The sequence below is a fragment of the Bombus affinis genome, chromosome 3 (assembly GCF_024516045.1).
Source record: "Bombus affinis isolate iyBomAffi1 chromosome 3, iyBomAffi1.2, whole genome shotgun sequence".
Taxonomy (NCBI): domain Eukaryota; kingdom Metazoa; phylum Arthropoda; class Insecta; order Hymenoptera; family Apidae; genus Bombus; species Bombus affinis.
Genome location: NC_066346.1, coordinates 12,624,537 through 12,640,859, shown reverse-complemented (window position 1 = coordinate 12,640,859; position 16,323 = coordinate 12,624,537). Strand labels below are relative to the sequence as shown.

The following is a 16,323-nucleotide window of genomic DNA, read 5'->3' as shown; positions in this document are numbered from 1 at the left end:
TATATATATATATATATTCGGAGTGTTACAAATGAACGAAATTGCCCAATAACAATTTTAATATAAAATAGTATTTTTTTACAAATAATTTAATGCGTATGATTAGAATTTAAACAAAAATTTAAACAATCGTTTGGAAATCCGTTTTTAAATGTTTCGATATTTTAAATAGGAGTGGAGATAATTCCAATATTCCAAACATAGAGCTTTCAAAAATGAGGATGCAACGCAGTACGTACTACAAACGCAAGAGAAGGTGAATTGTATGCTCTGCATACAAAAACAGTTGATTTCATAGAGATTCTCTTTCTGGAAATTTTAAATCTCCATAGCGTGTCATAATAACGCTAGCAAATTATAAAAATGACATAGGCAATAGGCTATCGTATACGCGTTATATCTTACGAGTAACTTAACTTTTGACATTGTTCTTCGACTCTTTGCGGTCCACTGGTTTGCCTCGCATTTAAAATAAATTTAATTTATTTTATGCTTTTATAAAAAGTAACATGTACTGTTGTTAAAATACAGTAGAATTTGCGCTGTACGAACTAATTGGGGGACAAAAGTGTTCGATCAAACCGATCAATTTTTGAATAATACAGTTGAGAGATAACGTGGAGGATAACGGGTGTTTCCATAAGGAATGTTCTACTGTGCTTCTATTAGATTGAATTGTAACAAAACAGAATGTTTTACACGAGGATAAAATGGTACAAGAGATGAAATCTTTAGTTTGAGAAAATTTTTTGGCAATGTTAATTTTTATTTTTTTAATAGAAAAATTTTACTTTAAACTTTAATAGAAAAATCTTTATATATTTTACGCCATTATATAAATACCTGTACCATTTTCTCTTTAGATAAATATTAACTCTATGATCGAAAAGAAGCGAAAAACACACTTTCTGCTACTTCTCTCTTAGAAATGAAAAATATCCAATAAAATAAAATGTCAAATCCAATTCAACGTGAAAGATCGCAAAGGTATAATCTCTAATAATAACATAAACCATAAAGCGTTAATTGCACGAGACTGTTCGCTGTAAAACAGTTCTCAATCCAGACTTCGCCCTTAAACGACCCACTTCAATTGTTTATACAATTAACAGTCTCAATTATTCATCACATCGTTTAATATATGGTCGATCAACACTCTTGGAAGCGGAGGATGCGATCCAGGATGAGATTTTCTATGACTGATCAATCCAGGCTTCTGCGTGAATGCTTTGCCGCAAATATCGCAAACGTATGGCCTGATGCCGGTGTGAATTAACAAATGTTGCTTCAACGCTGTTCTACGTGCAAACGATTTATTGCATATGGTACAAGTGTACGGTTTGTCGCCTGTGTGGATCCTCATGTGTACCTTTAGCCTACTGTTTCTGGAGAACGTCTTGCCACATTCTTCGCAAACCACGTTCTCCCTCTTCTCGTGCTGTCGGATCATATGCTCGTTCAAATTTTCCTGAGTGACCATTCTCCTTTTACATACTTGACACTCGTATTTTGCTTTATAATGAGCAAATTTTTGGTGTACGTACAACGAGTTGCTGTTCAGGCACGTTTTCCCGCAAACATCACAGATAACCGGTTGTTCTTTATGACTGAAACGTATGTGATTCGTTAAATCGCCTTTTACTTTGAATTTCTTTCCACAAGTCTCGCAAGAAAATTTAAAATCATCCGTATGCTTCCTGGCCACGTGTACTTTTAGTTCATATTTATTCTTATTCTTATAGTCACATTGAGTGCAATAAAATAATTGCGGTTGACCATCGGACGTGCACGATTTTGGTACCTTATGCTTCCTTTTTATATGTGAATATAAAGATGACTTTTTATAAGTCTTAAATGAACATTCGTTACACGAGTACTCTTCGCTGATGTCCATCTTATGCTGCCGCTTATGCGAGTATAGCGTACTTTTCTTTGCACATTTAAAATCACACAGATTGCATTGTTCCTCGACAGACTTTTTACTTTGTTTCTTGCTCGCGCGAGTGGCCACTGAAGGTTCATTCTTGCATTCGAACTCGAACGCAGTGCTTGAGACGGTCGAATTGTCTTTATCTTGCTCCTTTAAACAGGTTCCTCTAGATTCTTCCTTTTCTGAAGGTTTATCGTTGCATCTCTTCTTTGGGATTTCCTCGCTATTAAGCGGCTGATGATTCAGCGTTATATGAGAAATCAGAGTGCTGCTTCTTTTACACAAGAAGTTGCAACTATTGCACGTGAAGTAAGTCGTCTTCCGGTCTCTGTGTTCCTCCATGTGTTTCTTCAAATTAGACCGAGTACCACATTTTCTGTTACAAATGATGCACAAGATTTTAAAATCTTTTTTGACTATAGACTTGTGTTTCTTTCTAATATGAACGTTTAACATGGACCTTTCGCTACAGATAAACTCACAGGATGTGCAACCGTACCTTCTTTTCTTCCTTGGTTTCTGCGATTGCACTGGCTTAATCTGTTTTCCCGAAGATATCTTCGATCGATGTCTAGAGTTCAGTCGTTTTCTACGAAGCCACGAGTTCAGCTTGTTGGACATCTTGTGCCTGTTTAACATACTTTCCATAGGGAAGTTCATATTGCACTTGTCACACGTGTAAAAGTTGTATAAGTGCACCAAACTGCCGACGTAGGTTTTCACGTTATTCTCTTCTTCATCGGTCTCCATTTTTACACATGTTAGGGAGACGTTGGGATTTTCTTCGGTAATTTCTTTCGAAAGTTCTAACATTTTCTTGTCGTCCAACACAGGCACCAACGAGTAGTGTAATTTACCATCGGGATCGACGTGCTGCCATAATTGCATGGGTACAGAGTCCTCCCCAACGATGAATCGACCGGAAGAATCCGTGGTGAGGAGCTTTCCACAAGATCGGTCCCTAAAACACAATTGAAAAGGAATGATTACTTTCGAAAGATTTTATTTGCCATTTTGGTACATAGGCATTACTTACTGCTGATCTAAGTCGTCTTTACAGATTTCTATGTGATTTTGTCTGAATAGAAATGTATGGTATATGAGGTTTGCAAGATTGGGAGTGATTTTTTTTTATTCCGCACTATTCTGTTTTTTGGGGGGGGTTACATTGATTTTATTGATATCTTCGTATTCGATTCTAAAACGTACGAACTCGCGTATGACGAACGTACAAAATTTAAAAATTGCGGAGAGACGCGAAGAATGTGTCAAACACACGGAGATAAATAAATATGAAAATAATGACATATATTTACAGGATAAAGTGTTCAAGTCATGATGAGTATGTTTTCAAAAATATTAAAAATATTATCAAACTTTTGGTATTTCCAAGAAAATACTCACTCGTTTTATGAACTTCATCCTGTATATACAAGCTGTTTTATAATGTTTTACGTACTTAATGCTAATTATTTTATTTATATCGTAAAATACGATGTTATATACTATTATACTTCATCATAATCTCTCTCTCTCTCCCTCTCTCTTCATTCATATTGCGCTTTACGCTTCGATCTCAGATCGATTCACACAGATGCTTCATAATATAAATTAAAATGGCACAAAATATTTTTCGAAAAAGAAATGCTGTCAAAGCATTCACAGATAAGTACGAAAGTGTAAATAAGTATTATCAGTAGACCATGGATATTTATAGAAATTCATAGTTTTATAGATACAAGTGAAAAAAATTTGATCCAAGCAGAGATATGTTTCGTTTCATTTTTGTTAAATATTAAAATTAATATTTTTAATGTTTTATATATTTTTATTTATTATATGTAATTTCTGGATTTTCATGTCTCTCAAGTTGCCTGAATTTAAATAATGTAACTAATCTGAATGGTCTTTTCTCATAAATGCATAATAATTAAAAAAATCGCAGTTTAATCACGATTTTTAAAATACTATATGTATTATTATGTTACAGCGAAATCTCCGCTTGGCATGCAGTCACAGTGTCGGTAACGCTTTTCTTTTTCCCAAGAGGCACAGGAGGCGAAGACAAATGAGCATCAGGATGTTTCCTTCTATGCTCTATCATATAATATCTCCTCTTAAAGGACTGTCCACAAAGATCACAGATATGTGGCCTTTCCGTGGAATGCGTTAAAAGATGCGTATTTCTCATATGCGATGTTCTAAAGTTTTTCTTGCAAATATGACAAGTATACGGTTTCACGCCTGTATGTGTAGTCATATGAGTCGCTAGATACCTTTTTGATGCAAATACTTTTCCACAGTCTTTACACTCGTACGTTCTACTGTGTTGTTGCATATGATTGTCTAAGTTCTCCTGTGTCAAGAGCCTTTTATTACAAACGTTACATTGGAACTTATATTCGTTCAAATGAGCTACTTTCCTATGCTTATACAAAGAATAGTTGCTCGTGTAAAATTTTCCACAGATGTCACACATGTGCTGCGAATTGCTGTGAGTACCAATGTGGAATTTCAAGTCCCATTCCATTTTGAAACGCTTCCCACAGTGTTCACACGCGAATTTATAATCGTCCGTGTGCCTTCTAATGTAATGGGACTTGAGGTTGTTCTTCGTCTTCGTACGATAATCACATTTGTCGCAGCAATGTAATAAACTGGAATCGACGTCTTGATGGATTAGACGATGAGCTTTCAAGTCACATTTGTACTTGAAGGTTTTGTTGCAAGTTGAACATTTGAAGGGTCGGTGGAAGCTGTGCTTGCTGGTAATATGACGGAGGATCTTGCTCTTCTGTTCGAAAGTCGTTTGGCAGATATCACAGGTATAAGTACCGTCGTTGAGTTTCTTATATAGATCTTCTTGTTGCGTACTTTGTTTCTCGTTATTTTGTAACTGATTCGAACAATTATTGAAATTTAGAGATAACCTTTTTTTCTTCATAGGATTTTTCGACGAAGTCGTTTCGTCGTCGTTTATTTTCCTATGTTTGGAGTTTGTGTTATTGGTTGAAATACTCTTTGTTTCTGCGCAACTAGAAGAGTTGTTCAAACGCCCGTTGCTTCTGCGTTTGCGGTTCTTCGAAGCTCGAAACGCAATTCTTCTTTGAAGAATGCTCGATGGTTTGCGAGAAGCTCTTAATTGGTCTGTCGGTTGTTTAGGAGCGATGGCTTTGTTCTTCGGGGTTAAGTGCTGCGTTGATTTCCTAAAACATGAATGAAACGAGTTAGTAAAAATTATTCTTACTCTTTGATGAAGAAATTTATGGAGCATTTATTTTTTCTTCTTGTACTCCGTATTAGCGAAAGTTGATGATATTTCTTTGATGCACATTTATATTTTCACATGAAATTATTTGTTTTTTGCATCTATTAGATATTGAAAATAATTGTACATATTATCAAATGCGTTGAAATGAATTCTTGCAGTATTTGCTTTTCAAAATACTTATGTATGTATAAGTTATCGTATGCAATAAGTATAATCGCAGATATATTTATTAATTACAAAAGCATGATCGGAGAATCTGAATTTTATTAAATCTTCTAAATAAAATCTTTAAATATTAATAACACTAGTAAACCAATAAACCTTATACCCAATATCTAATGAATATTTAGTGAGATGCATAAATCCTCTATATTTTACTAAAGAAAAACAAAACAATCATATTTTTTTAACCATGTCAGCATATACTTTCCATTCATCATGCAATGTTCTACATATTTATTCTTGATTATTGCTTAGCAATGGCGTTAGTAATGAAATAGACCGAAGGTCTTCTTCTCTTGTATGCAAACACGTGGCCCAACATTTAAGTGTGTAAAAGATAAATTCTACCACCAGTGCAGACGAAAATTTTACTGCAAATATCGACGTATATGGGAGAATGAAATCCAATGATCTTCACCGTATAATTGTAATTTTTGTAATTATACAGAGAAGGAATAATTCGTCTTTCTTCGGAATTTTTATCATTTGTCTGTTCGATGATATCGCTCATGCATAATGTGTACCTAGAATAGAAATTATTTTTAGCTGAAAGATTTGTAAATTAAAACTCTGAAAAGATATCATTAGAAACGCAATATGTATATGTATTCCAATGGACATAATTACAGGGAATAAATTGTTTTCGTAACGCAATGATTTAAATTATACGAATAATGATTCAGATGAAACATAGATTTTATAAACATAAAAGCAGTAACACTTGTATCAAACATAGTTTATAATCATCTCGTGTAATGTAGCAAAATATGTATACAGTATAGTAAATATTTAAAGATGGCATGCGATTAATTAAATTCCAACACAGGTATTTGTTGCAGCTCGATTTTCTGAGGAAAGAGACTGGAACTTAATCAATTGCAGAAAAGCTTCTATTAATTAGATATTCGATCTATTTGTTGCTACTACAGAAAGTGAAATTTACAGACTGAAAAGACCATTAACAAGAAGATTGTCACAGTGATTGATGAAAGACTCACCTACAAGAAAGAATAGTCTTCGTCTTGTATTCTTAAAAAGCAAAAAGGCTGTTAGAGAGTTTAATCTTTTTTCTCTTATTCGTTAATGTACAATATAATTTTGATATCTGTCATACCTACATGTATTTTCGTTTTCAACGAAACACGTTATTCGGTTTTAGATACTTTTGAAACATTATTGGCACTTTTTAATCAACGCGTTGACCTAGAAAATATGCAACGTATGAAATTACAATATAGAAAGTTACTTTAAATTATAATACTTACTTTTTACATTCCCGAATTTCACAAATTATCACAACATTAAAATATCTGCCTTTATTTTGTTAAATTTTTTAACGACACGAGAAAATAAATAAAAACAATATGCGTTTTAAGAGAAACGATATTCGTTTATTTTATACTTACAGTCTATCAACGCATATGTATTTGAGACTAATATGAACATCCTCTTCCGTTTACAGCCAAAGAATATAAACAATACTTACATATCTGTGCGTAACAAAAATTAATATTTAAATTTAATATTATATCAACATTGCAAATTTATGTACTAAGAAAGTGGATATACAGGGTGTACCCAATTGAAATATCAAAATTTCGGGACCAATACGTTAAGAAGAAAGGACCTTTAGAGATTTGCTTCATTTTGAAGAAAAACGGAAAGAAAAAGGAAGAAGCAGAAAAGTTTTCGTTTTTTCACTTATTTATTTACGTTATCTATTTTATAAAAATAATGTTTAAAGAATTTTTTTACATCTAACATTGGCCACTCTAATTACAGCTATCAGAATAAATAATTTAAAAAACGAACTTTTTCATTTGGCTTTCTTCGCGATCTTCAAAATGTAGTAGAAACAAACAAATCTCCAAAGGACTTTTTGTATCGCTTTAGCGTATCGGTCCCCTACACGCTCCCAATCAAACATAATATTCTAATTGATATATTATTTATACATAAATTTAATTACTTGAAAAATAATATCATTCTATAGTATCAAAAAAAGAAAAGCAAAGAATGAAAGATAAAATAACAAACCTCAGTAATCACACACAAAAGAAACAAATTATTTTCCATTGCACGATTTAAAACTGTTCAGATTGTTTGTGCGATTCTTGATGCTTCAAAAACGAAGCCTTATACTTAAACACGGCTCCACAAATGTCACAGTTAAAGATGAGGAGATGTCGTTGCATGTGTTTATTTAGTAACCTCCAGCTGCTGAATCGCCATTTGCACTTGGAGCAATTGAATACTCGCTTCACTTTACCCTTGTTTTGCGAGGTCGCACACTCTATGTTCTGATTACCCCTAATTGCCCCGTAACATACACGACTGTAAGCGTTTCTATGTGTCTTGGATATACGCCGGTGCTTTCGAAGAAAATGACTATTTCGATACGTTTTTCCACAAATCTCGCAATAACATGGGTCGACCACGTGTTTCGCTTCATGATGTCTTTTAAGATCACCGTTAAATTTAAACGTCTTTGGGCAAAGTTGACATTTGTAATCGGCGATCTTCGAGTGCATCCTGATCTGATGACGAGTCATACTTTGCTTTTGTTTTGTCATAAAGCCGCATTCCGAGCACTCGAATATTTTACCGGTATCTTCGTGCAGCATCATATGAAGCTTCAGCGTCTTCTTGGTCTTTAGGAGTCGATGGCACACCGAACATTCCATTCGTGCGTTACTATGAGTCTCTAAATGCCTCTGCAATGCATACTTCTTCCTGAAGATCTTCGAACAGCAGTCGCAAGTAAACGTTTTCTCGTTGCTCGCCATACTTTCAGGACCATTGGAACATTGATTCAACCACTGAGAAAATTGTACAGGCGTCTGAACAGGTAGATTCGTATGTACCTGAGCAGTTCCGTCAATTTGAGGATTTTTTCGTTCAGGCGATTCAATTACCTGTTGTTCAGTCGTATCTTCGGGTATGTCTTGTTCCTCAAACTTGATAGTGATATCTCCTGTAATGCACTCTTCTTCGTGTTTCTGTGCCGATGTGTTTTTGTGCTCCATGGGAAGGAGGAAGTATTTGTCGACGTTTTGCACTACAAGATACGTTTGCTCAAGCGGATCACGCTGTGTCGACCTAAAAGCGAAAAACATAGTTGCATTAATTGGAGGCTTGATTTTGCTATATATTTATTTCGTGGAGGACGTATAAAGTTTTTACGTTGCCGACCATGTGTACGAGGACTATTCGTTATATTCGCTGGAAGACTCTAACAAATTTTGTTTTTTATACGACATATGTATATATATGATACGAATGAAGTAACATGAGTAATGAATTAATGAAATAGATGGAAAATAAAAGAGATAAAAGATATTCAATTTGCATTAAATATCGGTACATATTTCTGATACTTATGATCGACAATGTATTTATTATCCTAGCAGATTCGTTAGGATAGAAATAAACACGTGTTTCCTTCTTCCGAGGGACGCCTTATGTAGTTGCTGAAAAGTGTTTCAAGTATGTACATTATATTCGTGTATGATACTGAAAGGAAACTAAATAAAAAATTAAACCAAGCCCCTTACACATGAAAAGATTCTTCTTATAATTAATTACGTTGGTTCAGTTTTATTTCACATATACGATAATATTAAATTCAATATTTTATACATGAGTATTGAATATCAAAAATAATCATCTATAAATGTGGAAAAAAGAATGAAGAAGACCGCATATTGTTGTATACGAATATGGTGTCTCTTCTCCGCTAAAAAAAGTACACTAGATTAGTAGTATGTTAAACACTAACAAAAAGGATTATTTTTGATTGAAAAAATTATTCTTCTGTACAGTATATCAGTAATACAGTCCATGAGAACTAAGGTATTTTACATGATCTTATATACTTATATATTTTCGCCTCTTTTTTTTCAAATTTACATGAGATATAAATTTCTCTCGTAAGAATATCTGTATCTATATTACATTCCTTGTATTACTATCATATTCATTTATATATATAAAAGACATTTTCGTGTAATATTTTGTTGATTTACAAAGTCTGAATTTCTGTTAAATCTTAATACGATATCCAACTAGAAAGGGTTTTATGCCAGAGAATGATTTTCATTTCTTATATTACATTAAATGTACATCTACGCTGTACAGAGTACTTACATTAGCCTGTTGAACGAATCGAAGACAACCAGCATTAAACATCGCGATCGAAATTTTTATGAAAACCAACTTCTTTAACTAATCAACACAAATGTGTATTTCCACAAATATATAATACGTATCTTCCAAGCGAAATGAATATCTTTTCAACTAAACAAACTTTTATAAATATAAAAGATTTCATAAAGTTTCACTTCGCTTGAATTAACATTCAAGATCTTTAAAATTAATAATTAACAATTCGCCTGCAGTTTTTTATTATTCAATGAAAATGTATCGATAGGAACAATTTAATATTAGTATTACAAATTACGGTAATACAATGGTCGTATTACGAAAGATTAAAAAAAGAACAGGGAAGAAACTGACTATAGGACACAGAAATGGTATTTTAAATAAAACATTAGTATTAAAAGAATAATTTAAACTTAACTACCTCATGTAATAACTGCAAGTATCTATCACATTCAACCAAAACTCATTTTTTCAAAACAAGTAAAAGACTTACGTATTACGTAGCCTGGTGAGTATAATGCAGCCACATCGGTCGCGTACTTCTAATTCGAATCTCACAGAAATTCAGTGACTCAATGGAACACTTAATTACTTCACAGAATGGGTCAAAGGAAGCTTCACCGTAACAGTCTCCAAATCAATTAATCAATAAATATTCGAGAAATCGATGCCCTCGATCACATGCTTTTCACGTACTGACGTTACATGTAAAATGGAAATATACAAAAGTGTCTCGTCACACGTTGTCCGTTCGTCTTGCAATTACTTGCTACTCTTGTTCACGATTATTTTGTCTTGTACACCATGTAGCAGGTTTGTTATTTTAATTGGAGGAGGTGGTGGGTGGACCCCAGGGTGCTTTCTGCGATGCAACATCATGGGTGACCTCTGGGTGAAACTCTGACCGCAAATGTCGCATACGTAAGGCCTTTCGCCAACGTGCGTCAACAGATGAATCTTCTGTGAGCTAAGACATCCAAAAGTTTTCCCACAAATCGCGCACAAATAAGACTTCTCCCCGGAATGAGTCCTCAGATGCTTGGTGAGGCCATATTTTGTCTTAAATTCCATCCCGCATTGTTCACAAACGTATTTAATCTTGTGCAGCTCCATATGGTTATCTAAATTTTTCTGCGTCTTGAACTTCTTCTTACATGTCTGACAGGGGAACTTCTTCACCTTCGTCTTGTGTTTGTAATGTTTATGGAAGTACAGCGAGCTTTTGCTGGGATAAGACGAGCCACAGATATCACATACGCAAGACTCTGTATCATGATCTTTCACATGTGTAGTATAATCTGATTGTACTTTAAACATCTTTCCACATTGTTCACATTTATAGTTGTAGTCTTCTGTGTGCTTTCTAATATAATGAATTTTCAGATAAGGCTTGGTGCGTGCTTTGAAGTCACACAGACTACATGCATGTAGGTTTACCGGTTCATCGTGAACCTCCATGTGCCTGCTTAGATGAGCTGTGGTTTTGAATCCTTTCGCGCAAATAGGACACTTATGAGGTCTCGAGTTACTGTGCTTGAACATGTGCCGTGTATGTTTACTTTTACGATCGAAAGTCGCGTAACAGATCTCGCACGTGTGTACTTTCTTCTTAGGGAGTATTGGTTTCACAGATTTATTTTTCTCCTGTTCTTGCTCCTGTTCTCTCTTTCGGAAGTCCAAGGGGGCGTCGTCGAGATCTTCGAAGGAATCGTTGCTACTTGAATCGTCCTTTATTTTTTCTTCTGTCTGATTTGTCTTTGTTGAATGAATGCCATCTTCTTTTGCTGGTTGAGCCTTCTTTTCTTCGGTGGAACCCGGTGGCGGTTCCTTCATCATGAACACACTCAGCGACGTCGGTATCCGAAAGTAATTATCTTCTAGTTTTACTATCAGAAAAGTTGGGGCGAGTGGATCTAGCGCATTGTACCTAAAAAACCATAAAGCTAGTCAGTCGATTGCGATAAAGATAGTCACTCTTGTGATTGGATGAGTGAGAGGATCGTATAATTTTTTGTTTTGTTCTGTATCTTTCAGTTTTGCTAAACCGCGCACGAGAGCATGCACCTGGTATGTATATAAGATCAGTAGCCATTTTAAGAAACTTGTCACTTCAGTGATTTCAGTAAAATTTGTTATGCTCTTCCTCTAGAAGCCTCGAATGCGTATAAGATTTTTTGGTATGTGTTTCGATTATAGTCACTGTGTGTTTTACGCAACTTACGTATAGTTATTCTGTAGAAGAAAGAGTATTAAGTTATTTTAATATAATAATCGGTAGAAAATAACGGAAGAACGAGATAACAATAATCATGTACAACATACATACATATGGTACAATTGTATTATAAAATTGGGGTATTTTTAGGAAATATGCAACAGTTGTTTTCTATATATATATATTAGTTTAATATAATTTTATAAGTACGACAATATAACTTGATCTTGACAAATTTAACAGATCTTTCTCTTCCAACGATACTATGTAGAAAACGATTAAAATTTTTTTATTACAAATGTAAAATATTAAAAATAAGATAAAATGTCAAACGTAAGTATAAAAATTGTTTAATGCGTCAAGTCACAAACAATTTTAATTTTGCTACCTCATTTAATGTCTGGTGCTATGAATAATTTTTTATTTCCTATTCAATAATACAAAAATATAAAAAAATTGGAGCTTATGTAGGATAGGTTACTGTTATATTTCAGACATTATAAAATTTACAATAGTTACGATTTTGTTTTTAAAGATAGTAATCTAAATATATACAAATATACAAAAATGATTTATCTATCTTCAGATCTTAGTAATCAGTAGAAATGGCAAATGCGACTACTTATTACAGTTATGCATATGTACATATATTGCTATTGACAATGGAATTCAGCATTTTTATAAAAATAACATCTTAAGATAAACTGTCGTTTCAAAAAATATTATTTGCTTTATATATATGACGGTTGTAGCTTGTTGTAAAAACCTGTTGTAAAAAGACAGTATAGCTTGTAATTTGCAGCTTTTCTTTAAAGAAAAGATACGTCTAATAAAATTGATTTGTAATATTTTTACAAAAGAGAGTATCATCATATATATTAGTCTATAGAATATCACATATAGATTAAGATACCTAATATATCATGGTATCAGATAACTGAACAATTTTCCTCTTTAAAAATTACCTACTAGACGCCATAGGATCTCCATAAAATTACAAAAAATCAGAATTTTCATTCTCACAGTTGCCACTTAGTATTTTAATAAAAAATCTCAAATGGTCAACCATCTCAACCACTTGGCATAAACTCTATCATCAACATTAAAAATTTTAATTACTGCCAAAAATATAGAAACCGTTCCTCCCTGTAGTACATCAAACATACAAAATCACAATTCTCCTCTCACGAAGAACGTGATTTCAAATCGATCATAATCTCGCGTCCAAAACGCAACTTTTATCGATCTGGTTATTTTGCAGTTTCTGCAGATAACTCCTTGCTAATTCAGCAATTTGCGGATGAGTCGAGTGTAATGGCGGAAGCGGTCCAGGATGATGTCTTCTGTGTCTCAATAGGCTAGAACGTTGCGTGAAATCCTCTTCACAAACGTCACATTTATAAGGCCTAATTCCAGCATGCGTCAAAACGTGTTGATAAAAATTACTGCTCGAAGGAAACGCTTTCTGACACAGGATACAGGTCAAAATCTTCGCCTGGCCATGTTTGAATCTTCTGTGACTCATTAATTCACGAGTTCCACGATACTCTTTCCCACACTCTTCGCATTTGAAGCCTTTCTCGTGGAGCCTCAAATGATTATCCAATCTACTCCTGTGAAGAAACTTTTTGCGACACAAGTGGCAAGTATGCTCGTATTTCACTTCCTTCGTACGTTTCTGGTGCCTCCATTCGTGGCCTTTCACGTTTTTCACTTCCTTGCCGCAGAATCGACAAATCTGCAATTCTGAAGCGTGTGATCTCTTCATGTGATGCGTCAGATCAATCTTCAGCTTGTAACTGCGACCGCAGTGTTCACACACGTATTTCGACTCGTAATCGCTGTGAGTACGCATATTATGCCTCTTTAAGCTGTCTTCGCTTTTATATTTCACGTGGCAAATCTTGCATTCGAAGAAGTAATCCGGTCGATGGATCATCTTGTGTTCTTCTAAGGCTCGAGCTGTGTGACACGCCCTTTTGCACATATCGCATTTATATGGTTTCCTGTGTACATACGTTACGTGGTTCTCCACTTTCTTTGCGTTATCGAAATGCTTCTCACAGAAGGGACACGTGTTTTTGATTTTATCCAAAACTTGATCCACTTCGACTTCGTCTTTCTTTGAAGCGATGGATTCGGTTTCTCTCTTCCGCCAGGATGTTTGCACATCTATTTTTGATTTTCTTGAATTTCTTCTGACATTTCGTGAATTTTCAGAATCATATTCCGAGTCGGTAGATAAATTGCGTTGCTGTGATTCTTTTGGATTTTCCGATTCCGTGTGCTTGAGATTTGATGTTGTGCTTTGTGTCGATCCGTTTTCTGACGGCTTATCGGCCGCTATTAAACAGTAAGACGAATTTCTTTCTGGGTTTCTTTGCTGTCGTGGGACAGGTTCTTCTCTGAAACAAGGATAGTCTGTGTGTCAGTGCATGAGAATTATATGTGGTTTACTTATAGTAATTTATATTAAAATAATTATATATGTATATGTAATAAGTGAAAATATTTCAATCTACAAAGCAAAGTTTTGAATATTCGTAAAACAATTATTTCATACATGAATACTACTTGATGAGATGCTTTCTTCGACAAGAACGATTTATATTTATAAATATATAATATAGAGTATAATATATATTCATGATTAACATCTGAAATATATTAAAATGTAACTTACTTTTGCGTCGTTTAATATACACTTTATTGTATAAACTGTGATATTTAAATGTCAGTCATTTCACATAAAATACATGAAACCATCAGTTTTCGAAACACTTAAATTTCTACACATAATAAATAAATTTTGTTATTTATTAAGTTCAACAAATCGTGTTTATATACTGATTGTTTGTAATTAAAAATATTAATTATAAATGATATTTTTTTATAAATGTGTTTCAATCATTTAGAACAGATTATTTTCTGTAGATTTTATTATAAAAATAATAAGTTTTCTATGAATACTTTAGGTAGCTTTAGGTTAACTTTATTTAGGTAAAGTGATATCTCACAGCAATTAACAATAAAGGGCATTAAAACATAGCATGCTTTAAATACACGCATCTATCATAATTTCTTCTAAAATTTATGCTTGTCAACAAATCTTTCTGTCGTGTTCTCTATACAACGTTAAAATATTCGTTTCGATTGCAATCAGTCTCAATAACACTTATTATAGACTTACTATAAACATCGTTAGAATGAAGCGATAAAATCAACTCGTAAATGTGATAATTTTTGTGGTTTGTATTTATCAATTAATTACCATATAGAAGAAGATTCTATACAGTGTCTCTCGGGTATATTTCTTCACAAGCATTTCTATACTCTCAGATGTCTTTTTCTTTTCTTAAGTTATTTCTCTACGATAAAATCCACAATGTAGTCACATTACGATATTTCACATTTCAAGCGTTAGAAAGTCTCATCAATATATTCTTCGCAATATCTGCTATGGACGTTGTTTCTCTAAACGGAGGAAGGGGCCTAGGATGAGTCTTTCGATGTCTCAAAACACTAGATCTCTGCGTGAAATCTTCCCCACAAATATCGCATTTATAAGGTCACCTTCGTGAGTGATCACGTGTTGATAAAAATTGGTCGTACTAGGGAATGATCTCTCGCAAATGGTGCACATCGAGTTACGTTTATGTTTCGTGATCTTGTGACTAGAAAGAGAATACGGCGAAGAGAAAGCTTCGTCACATAAAGTGCATTTGAAACCATCCTTATGCATAAGCGGATGATTGTCCAAGTGGTTACGAGTCGAGAATTTTTTACGGTAAACATCGCAACTATACTTGAAAGCGTTTCTTTTCGCAGCCTTGTCGTACTGCCATTCATGGTGCGTAATGTTCTTGACAATCTTACCATAAATTTTACAGACGTGACGAGCGTTTAGATGAGTTTTTTCAATGTGACCGACCAAATCGATCTTCAATTTAAAACGTTTCCTGCAGTGATCGTACGTGAACTTTGGCTCCACGTTGCTGTGCACACGAATATGATGATACTTTAGTCCCGTTTTACGCTTGTATTTTAAATGGCACATAGGACATTGTAAATATGGATAGTCTTCGTGAGTTACCTTGTACTTTTCCAGGAGCAATTTCGATGGATACCATTTTTTACATTTGTTTTCGATCGATATCGTTGAAGTGTCCTCTTTTTGCACATTTCCCATCTGTTGCATTATATTATCAATTATTAACATTTTACTGTCTTCCTTTGACGTTTCATATAAATTGGATTTTTGCTTGAAGGGCAGCACGACCTTTTTCATGTTGGATATAACACCACTTTTATCATAGACTGATACCAAGATATTTTTAATCATGTTTAATTCATCTGGAATTTTTCCAGTCGTACTGTTATTCGTTTCTATCAACGATGAATCACTGTTAACTAAATTTGAACAATCGCTAGTACTCATAATATTCTCGTTCGAAATTAAATCCACGTTCGTTCCATTGTTGTACTATCAGTTACATTACTTTCACTTTTCTTCAACGTTCGTAA

General features: G+C 34.0%; 5 protein-coding genes across 7 annotated transcripts in view; all 5 read right to left on the bottom strand.

Annotated features, from left to right (window-relative positions):
- Positions 1 to 41: 41 nt before the first annotated feature.
- Positions 42 to 7,609, bottom strand: LOC126914682 (zinc finger protein 567-like). Of its 2 annotated transcripts, none has more exons than XM_050718964.1 (2): positions 7,461 to 7,609; positions 42 to 2,891 (listed from the first exon to the last, which is right to left on the bottom strand). In XM_050718964.1, the coding sequence occupies exon 2, from the start codon at positions 2,816 to 2,818 to the stop codon at positions 1,115 to 1,117; it is 1,704 nt and encodes a 567-aa protein (XP_050574921.1). In that variant the 5' UTR covers positions 2,819 to 2,891; positions 7,461 to 7,609; the 3' UTR covers positions 42 to 1,114. The 2 variants fall into 2 exon arrangements, with proteins under 2 accessions (XP_050574921.1, XP_050574919.1); XM_050718962.1 differs by lacking the exon at positions 7,461 to 7,609 and adding an exon at positions 2,967 to 3,664.
- LOC126914753 (gastrula zinc finger protein XlCGF8.2DB-like) lies at positions 3,455 to 6,440 on the bottom strand. The gene is made up of 2 exons (XM_050719155.1): positions 6,422 to 6,440; positions 3,455 to 5,136 (listed from the first exon to the last, which is right to left on the bottom strand). Exon 2 carries the CDS (start codon positions 4,872 to 4,874, stop codon positions 3,915 to 3,917), a length of 960 nt encoding a protein of 319 aa, XP_050575112.1. The 5' UTR covers positions 4,875 to 5,136; positions 6,422 to 6,440; the 3' UTR covers positions 3,455 to 3,914.
- LOC126914727 (zinc finger protein 17-like) lies at positions 6,793 to 10,214 on the bottom strand. Its single transcript, XM_050719098.1, has 2 exons — positions 10,078 to 10,214; positions 6,793 to 8,522 (listed from the first exon to the last, which is right to left on the bottom strand). The coding sequence occupies exon 2, from the start codon at positions 8,447 to 8,449 to the stop codon at positions 7,508 to 7,510; it is 942 nt and encodes a 313-aa protein (XP_050575055.1). The 5' UTR covers positions 8,450 to 8,522; positions 10,078 to 10,214; the 3' UTR covers positions 6,793 to 7,507.
- On the bottom strand, positions 8,969 to 16,121 carry LOC126914702 (zinc finger protein 557-like). 2 transcript variants are annotated; one of them, XM_050719032.1, is made up of 2 exons: positions 15,893 to 16,121; positions 8,969 to 11,511 (listed from the first exon to the last, which is right to left on the bottom strand). In XM_050719032.1, exons 1-2 carry the CDS (start codon positions 15,979 to 15,981, stop codon positions 10,347 to 10,349), a joined length of 1,254 nt encoding a protein of 417 aa, XP_050574989.1. In that variant the 5' UTR covers positions 15,982 to 16,121; the 3' UTR covers positions 8,969 to 10,346. The 2 variants fall into 2 exon arrangements, with proteins under 2 accessions (XP_050574989.1, XP_050574990.1); XM_050719033.1 differs by lacking the exon at positions 15,893 to 16,121 and adding an exon at positions 15,676 to 15,794.
- LOC126914657 (zinc finger protein 239-like) overlaps positions 12,198 to 16,323 on the bottom strand; it is a 32,515-nt gene continuing 28,389 nt past the window's right edge. Inside the window, exon 5 of the mRNA XM_050718871.1 lies at positions 12,198 to 14,204. Coding sequence (XP_050574828.1) covers positions 13,010 to 14,204 — 1,195 coding nt within the window. The 3' untranslated portion in view covers positions 12,198 to 13,009. The remainder of the gene's footprint in view (positions 14,205 to 16,323) is intronic.

Bases quoted from the DNA above. Each gene is read 5' to 3' on its own strand.
- LOC126914753 (XM_050719155.1), bottom strand. From the start codon at position 4,874: ATGAAGAAAAAAAGGTTATCTCTAAATTTCAATAATTGTTCGAATCAG.
- LOC126914702 (XM_050719032.1), bottom strand. From the start codon at position 15,981: ATGTGCAAAAAGAGGACACTTCAACGATATCGATCGAAAACAAATGTA. The intron at 11,512-15,892 runs GTAACTCACGAA...ATGGTTTTTTAG, and splicing joins TGCTCCTGGAAAAGTACAAG to GTACAATGCGCTAGATCCAC.
- LOC126914727 (XM_050719098.1), bottom strand. From the start codon at position 8,449: ATGGAGCACAAAAACACATCGGCACAGAAACACGAAGAAGAGTGCATT.
- LOC126914682 (XM_050718964.1), bottom strand. From the start codon at position 2,818: ATGCAATTATGGCAGCACGTCGATCCCGATGGTAAATTACACTACTCG.